Source organism: Schistocerca serialis, chromosome 10, assembly GCF_023864345.2.
Source record: "Schistocerca serialis cubense isolate TAMUIC-IGC-003099 chromosome 10, iqSchSeri2.2, whole genome shotgun sequence".
Lineage (NCBI taxonomy): Eukaryota > Metazoa > Arthropoda > Insecta > Orthoptera > Acrididae > Schistocerca > Schistocerca serialis.
This window is the reverse complement of record NC_064647.1, coordinates 164,201,861-164,226,021: the sequence shown is the minus strand read 5'-3', so window position 1 is coordinate 164,226,021 and position 24,161 is coordinate 164,201,861. Positions and strand designations below refer to the sequence as shown.

The 24,161-nt window shown below is 42.7% G+C and overlaps 1 protein-coding gene across 2 annotated transcripts in view; it reads left to right on the top strand.

The window, feature by feature from the left end:
* LOC126425077 (gamma-interferon-inducible lysosomal thiol reductase-like) overlaps positions 1 to 24,161 on the top strand; it is a 362,141-nt gene that overhangs the window by 24,397 nt on the left and 313,583 nt on the right. The window contains exons 4-6 of one of the 2 annotated variants that reach the window (XM_050087989.1): positions 10,626 to 10,772; positions 18,030 to 18,089; positions 20,689 to 20,831. The exons of the other annotated variant lie outside the window; for it this stretch is intronic. Coding sequence (XP_049943946.1) covers positions 10,626 to 10,772; positions 18,030 to 18,089; positions 20,689 to 20,715 — 234 coding nt within the window. The 3' untranslated portion in view covers positions 20,716 to 20,831. Of the gene's footprint in view, positions 1 to 10,625; positions 10,773 to 18,029; positions 18,090 to 20,688; positions 20,832 to 24,161 lie in introns of those variants that run through there. 2 annotated transcript variants of the gene reach the window in all.

Sequence of the window (24,161 nt, the reverse complement as noted above, 5' to 3'; positions counted from 1 at the left end):
TCGTAACACATCTGAAATGTAACGTCCACTGTTCATAGTGTCGTCAGTGCGAACAAGAGGTGAGCGAGACGTGTAGCCAAAGGCACCCCATACCATCACGCCGGCTGATACGCCAGTATGGCGATAAGGAATACACGCTTCCAATGTGCGTTCAACGCGATGTCGCCAAACGCGGATGCGACCATCATGATACTGTAAACAGAACCTGGATTCATCCGAAAAAATGACGTTCAGCCATTTGTGCACCCAGGTTCGTCATTGAGTACACCATCGCAGGCGCTCCTGTTTGTGATGCAGCGTCAAGGGTAGCCACAGCCATGGTCTCCGAAGTAATGGTCCATGCTGCTGCAAACGTCGTCGAACTGTTCGTGCAGATGGTTGTTGTCTTGCAAAAGTCCCCATCCGTTGACTCAGGGATCGAGACGTGGCTGCACGATCCGTTACAGCAATGCGGATAAGATGCCTGTCATCTCGACTGCTAGTGATACGAGGCCGTTGGGATCCAGCACGGCGTTCCGAATTACTCTCCTGATCCCACCGATTCCATATTCTGCTAACAGTCATTGGATCTCGACCAACGCGAGCAGCATTGTCGCGATACGATAAACTGCAATCGCGATAGGCTACAATCCGACCTTTATCAAAGTTGGAAACGTGATGGTACGGGTTTCTCCTCCTTACACGAGGCATCACAACAGCGTTTCACCAGGCAACGCCGGTCAATTGCTGTTTGTGTATGAGAAATCGGTTGGACACTTTCCTCGTGTCAGCACGATGTAGGTGTCGCCACCGGCGCCAACCTTGTGTGCAAAACACAGCATCTCCTTCCTGTCGGTTAAATTTCGCGTCTGTAGCACGTCATCTTCATAGTGTAGCAATATTAATCGCCAGTAGTGTATTTTTCCTAGAACGCAGTGAAACAGTAAATGGGACGAACCGTCCCCTTGTCTAATAGCAACTTTTGTTTCAAATGGCCGAGGTAGTGTTCCTACAAATTTATCTTTAGGTATCGTCAGTGTTAGTGTTTCAAGAATTGTGTTTGCTGATTTTGCCTTATAGTTTGTTCACTTAATTTTTTGAAAACTAAATTTCTTGATTAATGTAATCATTTGAAGGATGGTTTGATAGTGAAAAGTTTGTATCAACAGTTGTATAACATCGTAGTTCATTGTATTTTAGTGCAATAAAAGAATCGGGGAAAAAATAACTCGCTAACGCACCCCAGTTGGGCGGCACTCCGCTCGGAAGTAAGCCGATTCAAATCCTAGAGGTGGATGAAATTTTAACTGCCAGTATCTGGTGGGCAGTAAAGGGGAGGACAGGTCGTCGCATAAATTTTCTGATCATCAGAGTTTGCGCCAATGTCCGATATTAAATTCCAAAACCGTGTGTAGTGTCTTATCAAGTGAGGGCATGTCACACTGATGATGGTCCAAAGACTTCTTTTCGTTGTGTAACCACAACTGCATATGCCCATTTTCTCAAAATGGAGTAAAATCGCAACAGTTGGTGAACCAGCAATATTTTGTTGTTTATTGTGAACAATAAAATAATAATGGGTTAGATAGAGCATCAATCAGTCGTAGAATTAAGTCGCTTTAATACGACATTTATAGTCACAACGCAGATCAGATTTCGAACTGTGTCAGGTCATTATCAATGCTAAAAACCAATACAAGAGTATATATTACAAAGTAATTTACAAAAGTTATAAGTCCATCACATCGTTGTCTTTTAATGTTAACATTACATACCAGTGCGGAATTGTAGCAGTTGTTCGAGCTCAAGTGAATGCTTACACAGTTCAACCATTACTGTCGTAAAATTATATGTTGGTTTCACAGTACAGATCGGTTTTGCGTATGGCACCCTCTACGAGCTGCGCCTGCAGTTTATAGTTTTGACGACATTTTTTGTAATATTTATATTGTATAATAACTAAGTAGTAACATGAAATTATTATGAGTAAAACTATGTAAAATTACAAATCTTACTTTTTTCTCATGTCTGTAATGTGCTAGATGTTTAAAATTACTCTATTTTACGCCTCATGGGCTAAAATTAATTATAAAACTGCTATGGCTATGTAAAGTACGTTATAGGAAGTATTGCATATTTTGCCGTGTTGGGAACTGTCTTACTTTAATTAGTTGTTACTTAACGAAAGATATAACGTGAACTTATTTACAAAATGCACTTTGTTGGCGCTAGAAGCGCTTGTAAGATTCATTTCAATACGTCGCACTTAGTGGCCGAGAAATAAAACACAAACTCATGAGGGTAACTATTAGCAACAATTAATACGTAAAACTGTCACTTTTCAGAATAAGTGTTCAAAAGATTACGTTTTATCATATTGTTTTTATTTCTCGGCCACTAAGTGCGACATATTGAAATGATGCTTACAAGCGCTTCTAGCGCCAACAAAGTACATTTTGTAAATAAGTTCACGTTATATCTTTTGTTAAGTAACACCTAATTAAGTTAAGACAGGTCCCAACACGACAAAATATGCAATACTTCCTATAACGTACTTTACGAAGCCATAGCAGTTTTATAATTAATTTTAGCCCATGAGGCGTAAAATGTCACTGTTACGTGCTACAGTAATTTTAAACATCTAGCACATTACAGACATGAGAAAAAGTAAGATTTGTAATTTTACATAGTTTTATTCATAATAATTTCATTATACAACATAAATATTACAAAAAATGTCGTCAAAACTGTTAACTTCAGGCGCAGCTCGTAGAGGGCGCCATACGCTAATCCGATGTGCACTGTGAAACCAACATATAATTTTACGACATTAATGGTTGAACTGCATAAGCATTCACTTGAGCACGAACAACTGCTACAATTCCGCACTGGTATGTAATGTTAACATTAAAAGACAACGATGTGATGGACTTGTAACTTTTGTAAATCACTTTGTAATATATGCTCTTGTATTTGTTTTTAGCATTGTTAATGACCTGACACAGGTCGAAATCTGATCTGCGTTGTGACTATAAATGTCGTATTAAAGCGACTTAATTCTACGACTGATTGATGCTCTATCTAACCCAATATAACCATAGTCGTTGCGTGCACCCACCCCATGGAGGGCAACCTGATGAAAATAATACTGGTTTAACAACTGTTATGGTTTTCGCTGTTGAATGTGATCCGCCCCTGAGATAACGACGTCAACACTTCTGCTACCGGGATTATTTTACACCATAGGGATACCAAGAGCGTAATACACTAAAGTGACAAAAGTCACACTATACCTTCTAATATTGTGTCGGACCGCTTTTGCCCGGCGTATTACAGCAACTCGATGTGATATGTACTAAACAAGTCGTTGGAAGGCACCTGCAGAAATAATGAGCAATGCTGCGTCTTTATCAGTCCATACTTCCTAAAGTGTTGCCGGTGCAGGATTTTGTGCCCGAACTGACCTCTCGATTGTGCCCCATAAATGTGCGATGGGATTCACATTGGGAGATCTAGGTGGCCAAACCGTTCGCTCGAATTTTCCAGAATTTCCTCCACACCAATTGCTAACATTTGTGGCCCAGTGACAGGGCGCATTATCACGGAAACATGAAGTCCGTGTATAGCTACAAAGGGTTTCCAAGTAGCCGAACATGCCCATTTACACTCAACGATTGGTTCAGTTGGACCGGAGGACCCAGTTCATTCTATGTAAATACAGTGCAAGACATTGTGGAGCCAACACCTGCTTGCACAGTGCCTTGTTTTGTCGAACAAAACAAGGCCCATGGCTTTGTGGGGTCTGCGCTACACTCGAACCCTGTCATCAGGTCTCAGAAACTGAAATCGGAACTTACCAGACGGGGCCACGGTTTCCTAGTCGTCTAGGATCCAACTGATATTCACAAGGCCAGGAGACGCACTGTAGGCGATGTCGTGCTGTCAGCAAAGGCACTCACGTGTGTGTGTGTGTGTGTGTGTGTGTGTGTGTGTGAGTGTGTGTGTGTGCGTGTGTGTTTGTGGTTTGAGGTTTTCGGGCGCTAAACAGCATGGTCATCAGCGCCCAAACGCATAGAAACAGGAACACATGCGGTGAAGGGACGAAGACGGACATCGGACAAAGAGAACGGCTAAAAGACACAGACCTGACGCAGTTCCAAATCCTCAGATACAGAGGCAAAACAAGAGGAGAAGAAACGCACTAAAAAAGGAAAGGAAACACAAGGAAAAGAGAACAGAAATCGAAGTGAAACAAGTAGGTAATCGTGACTGGCGGACCTCTTACCTAAAACCTGGGTGAGCCAGTCACCCAGCAGCACATTAAAATCCTCTCCCTAAAATCCGAGGCAACAAATTGGACAGGACACAAAACCGTAAGACCTTAACCACAGTCGTTGCGTCGTCTTGCAAAATAGAGGGCAAATCCGGTGGCAAGGAAACCACCATCCTTTGGTCAGAGAATAAAGGACAGTCAAGTAAAATGTGGCGGACAGTAATCTGAACGCCACAAGCACTGCAGACTGGGGGGTCCTCCCGCCGGAGTAAAAAACCATGCGTTAAGTGACTGTGCCCGATGCGGAGGCGAGTGAGGAGAACCTCATCCCGCAAGCATGACTGGTAGGACGTACGCCATGGCCGCGTGGTAGCCTTGACCAGACGCAGCTTATTTTCACCGACTGCCAGCCACTTCTCTTCCCATTCACGCATAACACGAAAACGCAAAAGGGAGGTAACAGCATGGAGGGGGATGACACATTCAACAACGTGAGGGAGGGAACATGCATCTTTGGCAGCCACATCCGCCAGTTCTTTTTCCATAATACCCACGTGCCCGGCACCCAGCAGAAGGAAACCTCCTTCCCCTGCCGTTGCAGGTGGAGTAGGGCATTATGGATGTTCTGGGCGACCGTATCCCTGGGTACAAGTGTTGCATGGTCTGAAGGGCACTCGGGGAGTCAGAACAGATGAGAAACTTAAGACTGGGAACACATCTCATCTGCTCCAGTGCCCGCAAGATCGCAAACAATTTGGCATCAAAGATGCTAAACGCCGCAGGATGCCGTAACTTGACGACTCGATCAGGGAAAACAACAGCACAACCAACAGAGTCCCCCTGTTTAGAGCCATCCGTAAATACTGATACATGGTCGGGACGCTGGTGTAAAATATCGTAAAATAAGGAGGTAAAAACAAACGCAGGAGTGCATGAGTGCAGCTCCTCCGGTACTCTGACAAGTCTAAAAGGACGCTGGGCCTCTGGAGCAACCAGGGAGGCAGGCGGGTAAAACCCTGGAGTTGGGGTGCCACACGCTCCACACCAAGGGAGTCAAGCAAATGTTTGGCACGAATCCCAAATGGTCTCGTTGCCCTGGGGCGACTGGAAAAGAGACGTTCCATAGGCGGTCGGGCAACGGTAGGGTACGCAGGGGAGGTAGGACAGGCAAGGAATTGGCACACCCGTCGCACCATGAGGAGGCTTACTCACGCAAGGCACTCACGTTCGTCGCCTGCTGCCATAGCCCATTAACGCCAAATTTCTCCAGAGACGGGATTCGTGACTCCCTGTCCGACGAGAATGATGATGGCGTAGTGGTCTGCCTAGTGAGCAGCAGACCTGGATTCGAATCCAAGTCTTGGTATAAAATTTTCATTCGTCGCTTCAGTCTGCATATCTGAGATGGATATCAAGAAGTGACCTCTTATTGGAGAAGCAAAATTCTCGGCACGAGCGAAAACGTTCTACAATGTCTAAAAAATCCGCTTCTGTAGTTTTGTGTTTTACAGTAATTCACTTCATTCTGTACATGCTCGTGTCGACTTGAATGTTGGTCGTATCCTACAGGAGTGAACAACAGCATTAAATGCAATAGATATGAATCTTCTGAAAACAGATCTTCCGTCGTTATGTGGAAATAACACCGGAAAAAGACACTTTTTTTTTTTTTTTTTTTAAATCTCGTAGCTGGGTATGTAATGCCTCACAAAGTTCCATATCCGAAATTTCAAAGGCATTTTAAGGAACTCAGAATAGCTTTGTATAAAACAGAACATTTTGTGATTACACTGGCGCCAAAGAAGACAAATAGTTCCTTGTTATACGAGAGTTATCAATGCCTGCAGATGTTGCCAGTTTATAGTTGGTCATAACACAGAATAATAACATGAAAATTTTGTCAAAAAAGGCAGCACAGCATTGACTAATTTCTCGCAATCTCGAATTAGTTTACTTGGTTTTAAATTTATGTAGAGTGTAATTTGCTATAGGTCTGAATGGGCTGACCACATAATGTGTGACTTTAACTTAAAAACTCCGTACCATTTGCCAAAGGACGTTTTAAGGGTAATATATGTGCAGAAGTTGTTTTTTAAGTATGTCAATCAATGGTAATAAAGTGATACTTTAAAACTCGTTATCTCAAAACACCTATTGCCGCAACAAACATCCAACCTGTCACAACTCACTCCATATTTCTTACAAACTGTTCAGAATTGGATTAACTTCTCACGGTTGGGATTCACAGTGATATAATAATTCTTAAAAGACATCATAGTCGCCGTTGACTGTATAAAATATTTATTGTTACTATTGCAATTTCGGCCTTATGGCCATTTTCAAGTAACACTGCAAAGTCACCTAAACTCAAAAATACAAAAGTGAAGCACAGGGTGTATATACATAATTAAGCAAACATTTCATTAATAAAGTAGCTCAATTACAAAAATTGGAGAGAGATATACATTACTTACATTCTGTCAGAATGTCGTCGTTTCCCTTCTTTATTGTGATTTCATTACCCTGCCCCATATGGGCAGGGGAGGGCTGTCAGCGGCACAATCTGCCGCTCTTCAGCCGAGTAACATGGCAACTTAAAATAAGAATAAAATGTTATGTACATAAGGCGATAAAGGGGAACTTAAAACAGAATAATGGGAGAAGATGGAGGTAAAAAATAGACTAACACGGAGACGTTCATGGGGGACAGTTAAAAAAAAGGTCACCAGAAAGTTAAAAAACACAGTTGGCGATTCTTCAAAACTCAGAGAAGTCACTGAATGGACATGCACACGTTAAAAGTCGGCCACAGTAGTAAAAACACTCCGGAATAACACACTTAAAACCCATTTGGAGCACACATGATGAAGAATAAAACTGCCAGGCGGGACCTGCCGAGGGAAAGGGCAGAGAGGATGGAAAAGGAGGGGAGAGCAAGGGGCAGCAGGGGAAGCGGCTGGGTGAAGAGAGGAGGGGCATCAGTGGGTACACGAAGAGGCAGGAGACACGTGGGGCAGGAGATGAAGAGGGAAGACAGGGCAGGAGAGAGTGCAGAGACACTGAAAGGAGGCAGAAGAGATGAAGGAGAAGTAGGAGGGGCAAGCCGCTCAGGAGGAGGGAGGGGGAGGAGAGGGAGCAGTGAGGAGGAGGCAGGAAGATGGGGTTAGTTGGTAGGAAGGGTAGATGTCAGGGTGAAGCTCATCATCCGGGAGGGGTAGATGGTGGAAGTTGCGTTGGGAAAGGAGATGAAGGGTATGGAGAGAGGGTGGGACACAATGGGAAAGGTACGGCAACTGGATGGGGGTGGAGAGGAAGGCAGACACCAGGGGGTGAGGGGGATCAAGGCGGCGAACAATATATAGTGTGCGGATGTGTTCAAGGAAAAGGAGAAAGTGGGGGAAGGGGATGAGGTCGTAGAGGATGCACGTGGGGGATGGAAGGCTGATGCAAAAGGCGAGGTGGAGCGCATGGCATTCGAGGATTTGGAGGGCTTTATAGAACCGGGGAGGGGTGGAAATCCAAGCTACGCTGGCATAACAGAGGATGGGTCGGATCAAGGATTTGTAGGTGTGAAGGATGGTGGAAGGATGCAGACCCCACATCCGGCTGGACAGGAGTTTCAGGAGGCGGAGGCGGTTGTCAGCTTTGTTTTGGATGGTAAGGAGAGTCCAGGTGAGGTGGCGGTCGAGTGTGAGGCCAAGGTATTTGAGGGTAGGAGTGAGGTGGATAGGACGGCCATAAATGGGGAGGTAGAAATCATGGAGGCGGAAGGAGCGGGTGGTGCGACCTATGATGATCGCCTGGGTCTTGGAGGGATTAACACGGACGAACCACTGGTTGCACCAAGCGGTGAATTGGTCAAAGTGGGTTTGGAGGGTACGTTGGGACCGTTGAAGGGTAGGATAAAGGGCTAGGAAGGCGGTGTCATCAGCGAACTGGAGAAGATGAACAGGAGGGGGAGATTTGGGCATATCAGCAGTGGACAAGAGATAGAGGAGAGGGGAAGGAGAGAACCTTGGGGCACGCCGGCAGAGGGAAAGAAAGTACGGGAGTTGGATTTGTGGATAGTCACATAGGAGGGACGATGGGAGAGGAAGGAAGCAACGAGAGGGACGAAGTTGATGGGGAGAGCATAGGTCTGGAGTTTGAAGAGAAGCCCGGGATGCCAGACACGGTCATAGGCGTTCTGGAGATCAAGGGAAACAAAGACAGCAGAGCGACGGGAGTTAAGTTGGAGCGAAAGACATGTCGTCAAAATGCAGCCTTTTGATTGAGAGTCCCACAAGGTCCGATGAGTACGACACTTATTACATCGTAATATGTTGTTAAATATATACTGAACTGTCGATGTTACCATCGTTCTAATAATCTATCACACATACAAGTTCAGGTGCACTGACAACATGTGGAGCTAAGTCAGTTGGCGCGAAAATACATTTACTAAAGATGCTGCCTGTGCACGTAGCAAAGACAGTGCACACTAAGGATACAACTTATAAGCTTTATATCGTAAAGTCTTTTCATCTGTCGACGTCATACAGCTTATTAAATAGTGCTATGATTGTAATGGGCAGTAGGATAGGATGGGAATATTTATTTATAACATAATAGAGGATAATACATGTTATCTGTTAATACGCTCTCACATTGACTTAAGTGCCCGTAAATGAGATGAAGACAAAGCTCTAATATACAGGGTGTTACAAAAACGTACGGCCAAACTTTCAGGAAACATTCCTCACACACAAATAAAGAAAATATGTTATGTGGACATGTGTCCGGAAACGCTTAATTTCCATGTTAGAGCTCATTTTAGTTTCGTCAGTATGTACTGCACTTCCTCGATTCACCGCCAGTTGGCCCAATTGAAGGAAGGTAATGTTGACTTCGGTGCTTGTGTTGGCATGCGACTCATTGCTGTACGTAGCATCAACAGGTTAGTGTTCATCACGAACGTGGTTTTGCAGTCAGTGCAATGTTTACAAATGCGGAGTTGGCAGATGCCCATTTGATGTATGGATTAGCACGGGTCAATAGCCGTGGCGCGGTACGTTTGTATCGAGACAGATTTCCAGAACGAAGGTGTCCCGACAGGAAGACGTTCGAAGCAATTGATCGGCGTCTTAGGGAGCACGGAACATTCCAGCCCATGACTCGCGACTGGGGAAGACCTAGAACGACGAGGACACCTGCAATGGACGAGGCAATTCTTCGTGCGGTTGACGATAACCCTAATGTCAGCGTCAGAGAAGTTGCTGCTGTACAAGGTAACGTTGACCACGTCACTCTATGGAGAGTGCTACGGGAGAACCAGTTGTTTCCGTACCATGTACAGCGTGTGCAGGCACTATCAGCAGCTGATTGGCCTCCACGGGTACACTTCTGCGAATGGTTCAGCCAACAACGTGTCAATCCTCATTTCAGTGCAAATGTTCTCTTTACGGATGAGGCTTCATTCCAACGTGATCAAATTGTAAATTTTCACAATCAACATGTGTGGGCTGACGAGAATCCGCACGCAATTGTGCAATCACGTCATCAACACAGATTTTCTGTGAACGTTTGGGCAGGCATTGTTGGTGATGTCTTGATTGGGCCCCATGTTCTTCCACCTACGCTCAATGGAGCATGTTATCGTGATTTCATACGGGATACTCTACCTGTGCTGCTAGAACATGTGCCTTTACAAGTACGACACAACATGTGGTTCATGCACGATGGAGCTCCTGCACATTTCAGTCGAAGTGTTAGTACGCTTCTCAACAACAGATTCGGTGACCGATGGATTGGTAGAGGCGAACCAACTCCATGGCCTCCACGCTCTCCTGACCTTAACCCTCTTGACTTTCATTTATGGGAGCATTTGAAAGCTCTTGTCTACGCAACCCCGGTACCAAACGTAGAGACTCATCGTGCTCGTATTGTGGACGGCTGTGATATCATACGCCATTCTCCAGGGCTGCTTCAGCGCATCAGGGATTCCGTGCGACGGAGGGTGGATGCATGTATCCTCGCTAACGGAGGACATTTTGAACATTTCCTGTAACAAAGTGTTTGAAGTCACGCTGGTACGTTGTGTTGCTGTGTGTTTCCATTCCATGATTAATGTGATTTGAAGAGAAGTAATAAAATGAGCTCTAGCATGGAAAGTAAGCATTTCCGGACACATGTCCACATAACATATTTTCTTTCTTTGTGTGTGAGCAATGTTTCCTGAAAGTTTGGCCGTACCTTTTTGTAACACCCTGTATAATACTTTGTATGCGTATAAATTCAGCACGAGTTATACTTTGTAAATCCATGTGGATTTGTACATAAACGCTTTTATCCCTCAAGAAAATTTATTGTTGTTTATTGTTGGGCTTGTTTTCAGTGTGCCACGACCCTGGGGATCGAATTGAAACCGATACAGGACTGCGCCAAGTCGACGAATGGCAGCCAACTGCTGAAACTCAACGGAGACAAAACTAAAGATCTGAATCCAGGAGTTAAGAACTTACCCACCATCACGTTGAACGGGGTGAGTGGGTGACCGACCACGACGGAAATTATCCTTTTTATTCGCCTATTTGAACGAGGTTTTACTTTCGGTGAAATTGCTTGGTTACGATGATTACAACGATCATGTGTTCAGTTAATTAGGCAGATCTATCACCGCACAACACAGCATTCTTTAAGGTTGAAACACCTGTTTGGGGAGATAATGTTGCGGAAAGAGACTTCCGCCGGGAATGGGGCTCTTGTCCCATAAGCGGCTTTTCGCAGATGGCACGTTATTGTCCGGATCTTCAGTCCCAAGAATGATTTGATGCAGCTCTCCAAGCTTCTCCATCCTATGCAAGCATCTTCATTTCCAAATAACTGCTGCAACCTACATCCTTCTGAATCGGCTTACTGCATTCACCTTTTGTCTCCCTCTACGATATTTACGCCCCCCCCCCAATCCTCCCCTCCCCCCACACACACTCCCCTCCAGTACAAAATTCGTAATCGATTAATGTCTCACAATGTTCGCTATCAATTCATCCCTTCTTCCAGTCAAGCTGTGCCAAAAATTTCTTGTCTCCCAATTCTATTCAATACCTCCACATCAGTTACATGATGTCCGCCCCGATAGCTGATTGGTCAGCGTGACGGATTGCCGTCCTACGGGCCAGGGCTCGATTCCCGGCTGGGTAGGAGATTTTCTCCGCTCAGGGACTGGGTGTTGTGTTGTCTCATCATCATTTCATCCCCATGTGAACATGTTTACTGATTCTGCTGTAACACCAAATTCGATTGTGATTTTATCTGTTGTTTCTCTATCTCTGAAATGAAATGCTTTCTAGAAGTTATTTGTTATAAAGTCATTTCTCATGCAGTGGCCTAGCCAATTTCTTTTGGTCCTCTAAACTGTTTCCAGTATTTGTCTTTTCTCGTTCAGCTTTTGTAACACAATAACACTTTTTGCTACATCTGCCCATTCCACACCGCCCATTCATCTCCACTTCTAAATCTCTAAAGGTTCTACGTATTTCTACTCTCTTCACCGTATTGTTCATTTTTCGTCACAATAGACGATAGCACTCCATCTAAAACACATATCTTTTCTTTAACTGTTTATTTAAAGGACCATGGAAAATACACCTCCTTGTGTAAGACACAATTCTGCAATAGCAATCCTTAATTTTATGTCTTGATTAAACATCATGATTCTAGCAATTTTGCAGCCTATGTACCGAAGTTATCAACTTGATCCACTACCTCATCACTAATTTTTTCTTTTAATTGATTGCCTTGTAAAAATTATTGCTTTAGTCTTCTTCACATTAATCTTCATCCATATTCCACACAGCTGGTGCCTAGCCTTTTTACTGCTCCAGAGCTGGCGCTGACTGTTGTGGACACCCTGCACATTAAAAACCGGTCATATTACTGATTTTCATAACTGTCTTAAACTCCTGTTATCTTTCTATCCACCAGTTGTGTAAATAATTAAAGTGGAATGCATTAAATTTCATATATCATCCAGTGGAGCGGTGCCTTCATTGGAAATACGGAAGCGTCCTATCCCGCCCGTCTGCTTTGATCCATGACGTCACAAATATGGCGGAAACGACCATAAACCATGAATCCAATATGGCGCATATAAAGTCGTTACGTACACATTGTGAGGACGAAAATACATCGAAAAACAAACACACACACGTTCCACAAAACGCCTAATGACACTAATGGTACAAGCGCGGGAAATAGGGGGTTTTAGGGTGGGGACATACCAAATATAAACAAATTTAGACACCCACCCCCACGCAAAACGACGAAAAAAACCGACATCACAGAACTCCCCAAATACCACTAAACACATCATCATCTGGAATCGGACACTTCCCTTGATCTATATAGCTCAACAGCAGCTCCCGATCCCATAAATTAGGACCTAACACATCCCTTGACCTATATAGCTCAAAAACATCTCCCGATACCAATACCAACACTCGCAGCCACACATTGGGATCGAAAACTTCCCTTGACCTGTTATCCTTACGACATCTCCACATACCGCGGCCCCTTGTCCGAGACGCCGGAACTTTAAGTAAGCCCCATTTCTTCACGACATACTGACGACGACTTCATCCAAAAATTCCAATAGTTGAAGAAATTTTATTAGAGACAACGTACTGTTCCCACCAGAGCCGACAACCGAAAACTGTTGACCCTGTCAGTCATATCCATACCTACCAAAGACATAAAAAGAATCAATTTACCAAAATTCACACACGACACCACACTCGCAAACTAAACCAAAAACATCACCTAACGCACCACCAGAGAGCACCACCGATCGTATCAAAACGACACCTACAAACACGCCACTCTCATAAACTAAATTCCACGCCCTCGTGACGTCACACACCACAACAGCCTTTCGTTACTGCTCAAAGCCGACGGGTGGGATCGGACGCTTCGGTCGACCCCCTTCATTTTACAGCGTCTTTAAAGTTCGATGTAACATAGCTTCTTACATGCATGCATTTCTACAGGAGCAGCCATATTAAACTATGAAATGCATTCGCCAATGGATATGAAATTTTGTACCAGACAGAACATGAACCCCGATCTCCCACTACACGCAAGCGGTCACCTTAACCACCTACGCTGTCTGAGGACATCTACAGGACCGAAATAACTTCCATGTGTCTTGGTGTCTACGTCCCTTGGTGCTCGCACACAAATCGTGTGATTGCCACACAGGGGGAGAATCTGTTTTTCGTCAGGCTGCTTGCTTTGCCATGAAATACAGTAGTTCAGTGTCTGTATTTTACATTGTCTGTATATTCTGACGCAATTTTATCAGTTCCATAGTGATATTACGAAATACAAAAATAACTCTGTCTTTTGATCTCACGACTAAACTGCTGATCCAGTTCGATGAAATTTGATATCGTGATAGCATACAACAGCCTAATCCTAAGAGGGTGAAGTAGGGAATGGAATATCTTTCTTATATTAGTGAAGCTAAACCATGTTAAAAAATTATTAAATTTGTTGTATAGTCTAAGCGCTGTGTACTCCGTAGCTACTTCAATAGCACAATGCATAGACGTGCATTCCTGCCCCTAAACCCCTGCATACACTGGTCGGCAGCGACGACGTACGTGCTACCACGCCACGTGTTAGATCAGTTGACTGGGTGGGGGTGGGGGTGGGGGGATGCACAGGACAAGCCATGCTCACTTGAGCAGGGAGACACTCGAGGACAGCTGACGTCACTGCACGTACAACTGCTCACTTACTCACCATCACTCGCCATAACGAAACTACTAATGTGGGAGTGCAGCTATAGGTGACAGTAGGTTCCAAATCTTGTTTCATTGCAGACAGCCGATGGTGTTTTACATGAATAAAACTAAATGCAAATACAAAATCAATTACACACACACAGAATTTAAACAACTTTCGTAAGGTTGTTCCCCGCCCCCCCCCCCCCGCCCCCCCATGAACCACAGACCTTGCCGTTGGTGGGGAGGCTTGTGTGCCTCCTCGATACAGATAGCCGTACCGTAGGTGCGACCACAACGGAGGGGTATCTGTTGAGAGGCCAGACAAACGTGTGGTTCCTGAAGAGGGGCAGCAGCCTTTTCAGTAGTTGCAGGGGCAACAGTCTGGATGGTTGACTGATCTGGCCTTGTAACACTAACCAAAACGGCCTTGCTGTGCTGGTACTGCGAACGGCTGAAAGCAAGGGGAAATTACAGCCATAATTTTTCCCGAGGGCATGCAGCTTTACTGTATGGCTAAATAATGATGGCGCCTCTTGGGTAAAATACTCCGGAGGTAAAATAGTCCCCCGTTGGGATCTCCGGGCGGGGACTACTCAAGAGGATGTCGTTATCAGGAGAAAGAAAACTGGCGTTCTACGGATCGGAGCGTGGAATGTCAGATCACTTAACCGGGCAAGTAGGTTAGAAAATTTAAAAAGAGAAATGGATAGGTTCAAGTTAGATATAGTTGGAATTTGCGAAGTTCAGTGTCAGGAGGAACAAGACTTTTGGTCAGATGAATACAGGGTTACAAATACAAAATCAAATAGGGGTAATGCAGTAGTAGGTTTAATAATGAATAAAAAAAACACGAGTGCAGGAAAGCTAGTACAAACAGCATAGTGAACGCATTATTGTGGCCAAGATAGACACGAAACCCACGCCTACTACAGTAGTACAAGTTTATATGCCAACTTGGTCTGCAGATGACGAACAAGTTGAAGAAATATACGATGAGATAAAAGAAATTATTCGGACGGTGAAGGGAGACGAAAATTTAATAGTCATGGGTGACTGGAATTCGATAGTAGGAAAAGGAAGAGAAGTAAATGTAGTGAGTGTATATGGATTGGGGGTAAGAAACGAAGCCGCCTGGTAGAACTTTGCACACAGCATAACTTAATCATAGCCAACACTTGGTTCAAGAATCATAAAAGAAGGTTGTATACATGGAAGAGGCCTGGAGATACTTACAGATTTCAGATAGATTACATAATGGTAAGACAGAGATTTAGGAACGAGGTTTTAAATTGTAAGACATTTCCAGGGACAGATGCCGACTCTCACCACAATCTATTGGTTATGAACTGTAGATTAAAGATGAAGAAACTGCAAAAAGGTGGGAATTTGAGGAGATTGGACCTGGATAAACTGAAAGAACCAGATGTAGAGAGCTTCAGGGAGAGCATTAAGGAACGATTGACACAAATGTGGGAAAGAAATACAGTAGAAGAAGAATGACTAGCTTTAAGAGATGACAGTGAAAGTAGCAGAGGATCAAGTAGGTAAAAAGACGAGGGCTAATAGCAATCCTTGGATAACAGAAGAGATATTGAATTTCACTGATGAAAGGAGAAATATAAAAATGCAGTAAGTGAAGCAGGCAAAAAGGAATACAAACGTCTCAAATATGAGATCGACAGGAAGTGCAAAATGGCTAAGCAGGGATGGCTAGAGGACAAATGTAAGGATGTAGAGGCGCAAATCACTAGGGGTAAGATAGAAACTGCCTACAGGAAAATTAAAGAGATCTTTGGAGAAAAGAGAACGACTTGTATGAATATCAAGAGCTCAGATGGAAACCCAGTTCTAAACAAAGAAGGGAAAGCAGAAAGGTGGAAGGAGTATATAGAGGGTCTATATAAGGGCAATGTTCTTGAGCACAATATTATAGAAGTGGAAGAGAATGTCGATGAAGATGAAATAGGAGATATGATACAGAGTGAAGAATTCGACAGAGCACTTAAAGACCTAAGTCAAAACAAGGCCCCAGGAGTAGACAACATTCCATTAGAACTATTGACAGCCTTGGGAGAGCCAGGCCAAACAGAACTCTGCCATCTAGAGAGCAAGATATACGAGACAGGCGAAATTCCCTCAGACTTCAAGAAGAATATAATAATTCCAATCCCAAAGAAGGCAGGTGTTGACAGACGTAAAAATTACCGAACTATCAGTCTAATAAGTCATGGCTGCAAAATACTAACGCGAATTCTTTACAGGCGTATGGAAAAACTGGTAGAAGCCGACCTCGGGGAAGATCAGTTCGGATTCCGTAGAAATATTGGAACACGTGACGCAATACTGACCCTACGACTTATCTTAGAAGCTAGATTAAGAAAAGGCAAACCTATGTTTCTAGCATTTTTAGACTTAGAGAAAGCTTTCTACAATGTTGACTGGAATACTCTCAAATTCTGAAGGTGGCAGGGGTAAAATACAGGTAGCGAAAGGCTATTTACAATTTGTACAGAAACCAGATGGCGGGTATAAGAGTCGAGGGACATGAATGGGAAGCAGTGGTTGGGAATGGAGTGAGACAGGGTTGTAGCCTCTCCCAGATGTTCTTCAATCTGTATATTGAGCAAGCAATAAAGGAAACAAAAGAAAAGTTCGGAGTAGGTATTAAAATCCATGGAGAAGAAATAAAAACTTTGAGGTTCGCCGATGATATTGTAATTCTGTCAGATACAGCAAAGGACTTGGAAGAGCAGTTGAACGGAATGTACAGTGTCTTGAAAGGACGATATAAGATGAACATCAACAAAAGCAAAACGAGGTTAATGGAATGTAGTCAAGTTAACTCGAGTGATGCTAACGGAATTAGATTAGGGAATGAGATATTTAAAGTAGTAACGTAGATTTCCTATTTGGGGAGCAAAATAACTGATGATGGTCGAAGTAGAGAGGATATAAAATGTAGACTGGCAATGGCAAGGAAAGCGTTTCTGAAGAAGAGAAATCTGTTAACATCGAGTATAGAATTAAGTGTCAGGAAGTCGTTACTGAGAGTATTTGTATGGAGTGTAGCCAAGTATGGAAGTGAAACATGGACGATAAATATTTCGTACAAGAAGAGAATAGAAGCTTTCGAAATGTGGTGATACAGACGAATGCTGAAGATTAGATGGGTAGATCACATAACTAATGAGGAGGTACTGAATAGAATTGGGGAGAAGAGGAGTTTGTGGCACAACTTGACTAGAAGAAGGGATCGATCGGTTGGTAGGACATGTTCTGAGGCATCAAGAGATCACCAATTTAGTATTGGAGGGCAGCGTGGAGGGTAAAATCGAAGAGGGAGACCAAGAGATTAATACACTGAGCAGATTCAGAAGGATGTAGGCTGCAGTACGTACTGGGAGATGAAGTAGTTTGCACAGGATAGAGTAGCATGGAGAGCTGCATCAAACCAGTCTCAGGACTGAAGACCACAACAACAACAATAAGGTTGTTCCACAGAGCTCATTCTACTGGTGTGTGAAATGTCATTTCTAATATTGTGGCCAGCCATTGTGGACGAGCGGTTCTAGGCGCTTCAGTCCGGACGCGCGCTGCGGCTACGGTCGCAGGTTCGAATCCTGCCTCGGGATGTCCTTAGGTTAGTTAGCTTTAAGTAGTTCTTAGTTGTAGGGGACTGATGACCTCAGTTGTTAAGTCCCATAGTGCTTGGAGCCATTTGAACCATCTAATATCGTATTTGAAGTTTCCCCTACTTCAGTATTTGTCATTCTTTCGATTTTAGCCCGACACTATGCTTTCGTGGCCAAAAGCCTGTTTCACATCTGTGAAGCATATACAGCACATATTTTCACATCATGAAAATTATTCATTCCTTTTCTTTCAATTTATTCTTCTTTAAATTAGAAATTGCTGATTTTTGACGGTCGTATATATTTAAATGTAGATTAATAGCTCGACACTAGCGGTGTTTGTAATCATCTTCAACTGACTTCCCGTTTATCTGCTTTCAGCGCCAGGACCAACAATCAGAATTACTCTCAAACCTCTGGAATGAGATTTGTAAAGTGTTGGTGAGTACTATATAAGAAATAATATTAGTGAACACTTGTTTCATAACCAAGGTAGATTTCATTTGCTTAAGTTTATATTAGATTTACGCTATATTGCTGAGAATATTTAACTGAAATAGACAAATAACTGTAATAAGTCGATTTTATTGATACTCCCATTATCAAGTGGACTTATTTCGATCAAAATACCAGTATACACACACGCACGCGCGCGCGCGCACACACACACACACACACACACACACACACACACACACACACACACACACACACACACACACACACACACACACATATCCTCTTCTTATCCTCTACTTATCTGCATTAGGGACCAGAAGGTTGTCCTCCAGCGTCAGTGTCAACAAACAGGGAGGATATTCGGATCTGCCTGGTGCAATTGGTGTCATGTAAAGTGGGGTAGGTGGGGGCTGCCACAGAGTTCTGTTCTCGGTAGCGTTTAATGTGAGCACATGGCTTTCGAAGAAAGGATCAAGTCTTAACAGCCACAAAATGTAGTGCACGCATTTTCTGGCACATAACTCCTGTAAAAGAAAAAAATTATTGTTCCAAGGTGACCAAAGAGTCAGTGAAATCTGCCATTTTAAATTCTTAGGACTGTCAATAGATCAAAAATTTACTTGGGAGCTTAGGTTCAAGACCTTGCGCAGGTGCCGAATGCTGCAATCTCCACTATGTCTCACACTGAAGCATTCGAGCTCCTTTGCTTAATTTTATTATCATACTATTATTTTCTGTGGTATCAAATGTTCGAACAACTCTGTGCACCCATCAAGACTATTCTTCGGGAAAAAAAATGGTATTCAGATTGGTCTAGTGCGTCAGTTCACGAACTTCATGTAAGACATCGTTCGGGTGCCTCTGAATTATAACTCTACCATCTCTGTACACATATTCCATCACAGGGTTTGTTGTTCACAGTACTGACTTAACTGGGTGAAACTGCAACATGCATTCAGTGAACTGCAGGCACTCAGACAACACTTGCATTTAGATACTTCTTTAAGTACTGTACAGAATGCTTTCAGTTTCAATAGCCTTCCAACACAACTGAAAAAATTGAAAAAAATTAATAGTACATCCTAAGCCTTCAGATGTAAGCTGTAAAACTTCCTTGTGAATAACTTATTGTATTCTGTACAGGAGTTCCTTCTGGTAGATATGAACTTTCCATTGTAATGTCTTGTTTATTTCTCCACTCTCACAATTTTTCTCTGTTTTTCTAATTCTTTAATTTTATGAATATTGATATTTGTAAATTTTCAAATCAATATTCTATCGTATACATACTGTTTCATTACATAACGGTGTGTCATGGCTCACATTGTCCAAGCCACTTTAAAAAAAGGGTCACAAAATAAGTACATAATGTAATATAACTAACAGACCCAGCAACACAGTTGCTACAGATGTAGGAGAATTCGATACACGTCCTATTCTCCTTCTTCTCCTCTTTCTGTACACCTCCTGCTCCCCCTCTCTCTTTACATTTCCGACTTCCTCCTATTTATGTCCATTTCCTTCCCCTGCCCTCTCTGTCCACCTCCTATTAACACCTGTCATAGACTCTGAGTCTTGTTTATTGTTATTGAAAGTTCAGATTCCGTAGTAGTATTCTAATCATATGCCGATAAGACATCAATACAAGTTTCCTGTTCTTTGTGATAACCCAATGTGAGGAGGAAAACAAAACAACAAGTTGTTGTGGGCACAATTTTTGCTTAAAATATGTATAGCGAGAAAATATATGTACGGGAGAAACATTTTGTTTGATGGTTGAAGCGCCTGCTGTTGTAGTTAAAACTAACTGCTAAAAATAAAACAAAACCACACGTTTTCACAGCAGAGCAGAACACTGCACAACATTCTCTTCCTTGCAATCGCTTTTAATAGAGTGCCTGTACACTGTTGTTTCAAAAAATGTAGTCTATGTTCGACTGAATGATTATTACAGTATCGTGTCAAAATTTTCAGTAAGTCGGTCAAGAACTTCTCGAGAATTTCGGTAGCAACACCTCTGTATAGTTGTATATATTTCACATATATATTTGTGTGCCATATACACTTAAAAATATTTAACTTATGTCTACCTGAACACTTAGACTATTGCGTTAAAATTTGAAGTAAATCGATCAAGAACTTTTCGAAATTTTTCATAAAAACATTTCCCCTTTGTGTAGTGCATTTAACTTTATACACCACATATATTTAAAAATGTGTGAACTATGTCTGTCCGAATATTTTTAAAATATCATGTAAAAATTTGATGTATATCACTCAAGAACTTTTCCAGATATTTGCTAACAACTTTAAACAACAGCTTGTCTTTACATGGTATTATACATAACAATATTAAGAAACGATTAAAAGTGTTTCATATATTTATCAGATTTCTGCCATTGTTACGGAATCGAAGGGTAGATTAGTCTGTTAACTCATTAGACTGAATGAATATGTTAACTCCATCAGAATAAGGCAATGAATCTTTATGTATGCACCAAATTTCATTATGTATTGTTATTGTTTGAGAGAACTCTAATGTGTGAAGTACGACTAATTGACTATGTGCAAATTGTTGCAGCTACCGAAGCCTTTTACTTGTCCATGACTTGAATCACGCTCCAGTGGCTAACACTAAGGAATAGAAGACGATGGCAGAGCACGGATTCTGATTGTCAACCCACATCATATTACTGTATAAAATAAAGTGTTATTATGAACATATATAGTCACTGTTTCATTCGTTGCTAAATACAGAATTATTCATAAGGCCCAAAAACATTTTGTGACCATTCAAATTTTAAATATGATACAAGTAACTGCTTACAATGATCTTAACCAGGACTGAGGAAAGATACCAAACTAAAAAAGAACGCACAGAGTATGACAAGTGAGCAGTACACCATATAATCCTTTGAAAATTTTACACTGAAATCATTATCAATAGACTAGTTCGAGTCACTGGAGCTAAGCCTTACGTCTCCCTTCACAATTATTACCCTCCCCACTTCCCCAGTGGCACCCACTACCAAACTGTCACATTTTAAAACGCTCCTTCACACCTCAGTATGTGCCCTATCTCTTTGTTTCCCCTTACATTTTAATTGAAGGCCACCCATTCATTATTTTCGAGAAGCACGTGTGAAAACTGCATGCACGCTTAATATACTGAAACTTGTTGAAAAACCTGGAGCATAATACCATGTAACATCACATCCATAACGTCTTGGGAAGTAGCGTCATAAAACTCTTTCTCACTATTTAGATCAGTAGATCTTCTATTGTTTCTCAATCTACATGTATAATCTTCAGTAGTCATATTTAAAACGCTTATGTTGTCATTTTGTTCGTCCTATTTGCTGTGCACATTTTACTTAACACATTAGACTATATTTGGTATTAAAATTACACCTTTAACAAAACATTTTTCATTTATTATTGATGTATACATGTTTGGACATCTATGTGTCATCTTCAGTGGGTCTAGATTTATTCCTCTAAAATACTTCACAAAAGATTTGACTGGTTTACTGTTTTAGACCTTAAAATATGACTTGTGCATTCCTATCCGAGCAAGATGACATAAGTCTACACACCTGTTACATACATTCAAAAGAGACTTCGTAACACATAAACCACACTGCGGTTGTAAGAGTCGAAATACCTTAATGGAAAGCATTGGCTGAGATGGGAGTGAGACACGGCTGTGGCCTACCCCTGATGTTATTCACTTTGAACACTGAGCAAGCAGTTCAGGAAACAAAGGAGAAAACTTGGAAACTGAATTAATTTTCTGACAGAAGTAACAGTGACTTGCAGATTTGCTGATGACATTGCAATTCTGCCAGAGACGCAAAAAGAATTGGAGGAGCGGTTTCACACAATGGATAGTGTGTAGCAACGGAAAGGATAGTGTGTAGCACAGAAAGTTTCCCGTTGAAACGTTTCACGTCTGCTTGAGCCATGGGCTGTTCTCACCGATACACCTGTTGGTTGATTCGGCCTTATGTCACTGCAACACGGAGGAGGACATCGACTGTTTTACTGCGACACCACGGGCAGCAGACATCATCTTCCTATCAGTGTGACGTCACTAATCGCACTGCATCGAGATAAATTTCACTTTTTGGCAGATGAACGCATCATCGTTTAATTGTTCTGATAAACCATTGTAAACATTTTGTATGAGTCTTACTACTGGCCATTAAAATTGCTACACCACGAAGATGACGTGCTACAGTCGCGAAATTTAACTGAGAGGAAGGATATGCTGTGATATGCAAATGAATAGATTTTCAGAATTCACACAAGGTTGGCGCCGGTGGCGACATCTGAAACTTGCTGACATGAGGAAAGTTTCCAACCAGTTTCTCATACACAAACAGCACTCGACCGGCGTTGCCTGGTGAAACGTTGTTGTGATGCCTCGTGTAAGGAGGAGAAATGCGTACCATCACGTTTCCGACTTTGATAGAGGTCGGATTGTAGCCTATCGCGATTGCTCGCATTGGTCGAGATACGATGACTGTTAGCAGAATATGGAATCGGTGGGTTCAGGAGGGTAATACGGAACGCCGTGTTGGATCCCAACGGCCTCGTATCACTAGCAGTCGAGATGACAGGCATCTTATCCGCAAGGCTGTAACGGATGGTGCAGGCACGTCTCGATCCCTGAGTCTATAGATGGGGACGTTTGCAAGACAACAACCATCTGCACGAACAGTTCGACGACGTTTGCAGCAGCATGGACTATCAGCTCGGAGACCATGGCTGCGGTTACCCTTGACGCTGCATCACAGACAGGAGCACCTGTGATGGTGTACTCAGCGACGAACCTGGGTCCACAAATGGCAAAACGTCATTTTTTCGGATGAATCCAGGTTCTGTTTACAGTATCATGATGGTCGCATCCGTGTTTGGCGACAACGCGGTGAACGCACATTGGAAGCGTGTATTCATCAGCGCCATACTGGCGTATCACCCGGCGTGATGGTATGGGGTGCCATTGGTTACACGTCTCGATCACCTCTTATTCGCATTGACGGCACTTTGAACAGTGGACGTTACATTTCAGATGTGTTACGACCTGTGGCTCTACCCTTCATTCGATACCAGCGAAACCCTACATTTCAGCAGGATAATGCACGACCGCATGTTGCAGGTCCTGTACGGTCCTTTCTGGATACAGAAAATTTTCGACTGCTGCCCTGGCCAGCACATTCTCCAGATCTTTCAATTGAAAACGTCTGGTCAATGGTGGCCGACCAACTGGCTCGTCACAATACGTCAGTCACTACTCTTGATGAACTGTGGTATCATGTTGAAGCTGCATGGGCAGCTCTACCTGTACACGCCATCCAAGCTCTGTTTGACTCAATGCCCAGGCGTATCAAGGCCGTTATTATGGCCAGAGGTGGTTGTTCTGGATACTGATTTCTCAGGATCTATGCACCCAAATTGCGTGAAAATGTAATCACATGTCAGTTCTAGTATAATATATTTGTCCAACGAATACCCGTTTACCATCTGCATTTCTTCTTTTATATATATATATATATATATATATATATATATATATATCTGTGTGTGTGTGTGTGTGTGTGTGTGTGTGTCTGTGTGTGTGTGTGTGTGTGTGTGAGAGAGAGAGAGAGAGAGAGAGAGAGAGTGTGTGTGTGTTCTCTGTGTGATGAATATGATTGGATGTACCTTTTAAAATCTAACATATTAAATTATAACATATCAAATATTTGAGACTGGCTAAATGAATAATGTTTGAAAATAACAATAAACAAAAAATGGGGATCGGCAAAAGTAGAACAAGGATGATGTAATGTCGGTGAATGATATTAGACAGTGCCATGAGAATTACACACACATCAAAAAAAGTTTTGCTTCACCTCGGTTCCGAGGGTGCCGGAACTTCCACAGAAAATTAGAATGGAGATCAACATAAATATCACTTCTGCCCTTTTTATTGGTCATGAAAACCACACATTGCATGTTGTACCACCATACAGCGAGATGTTCAGAGGTGGAGGTCCAGAATGCCGTACT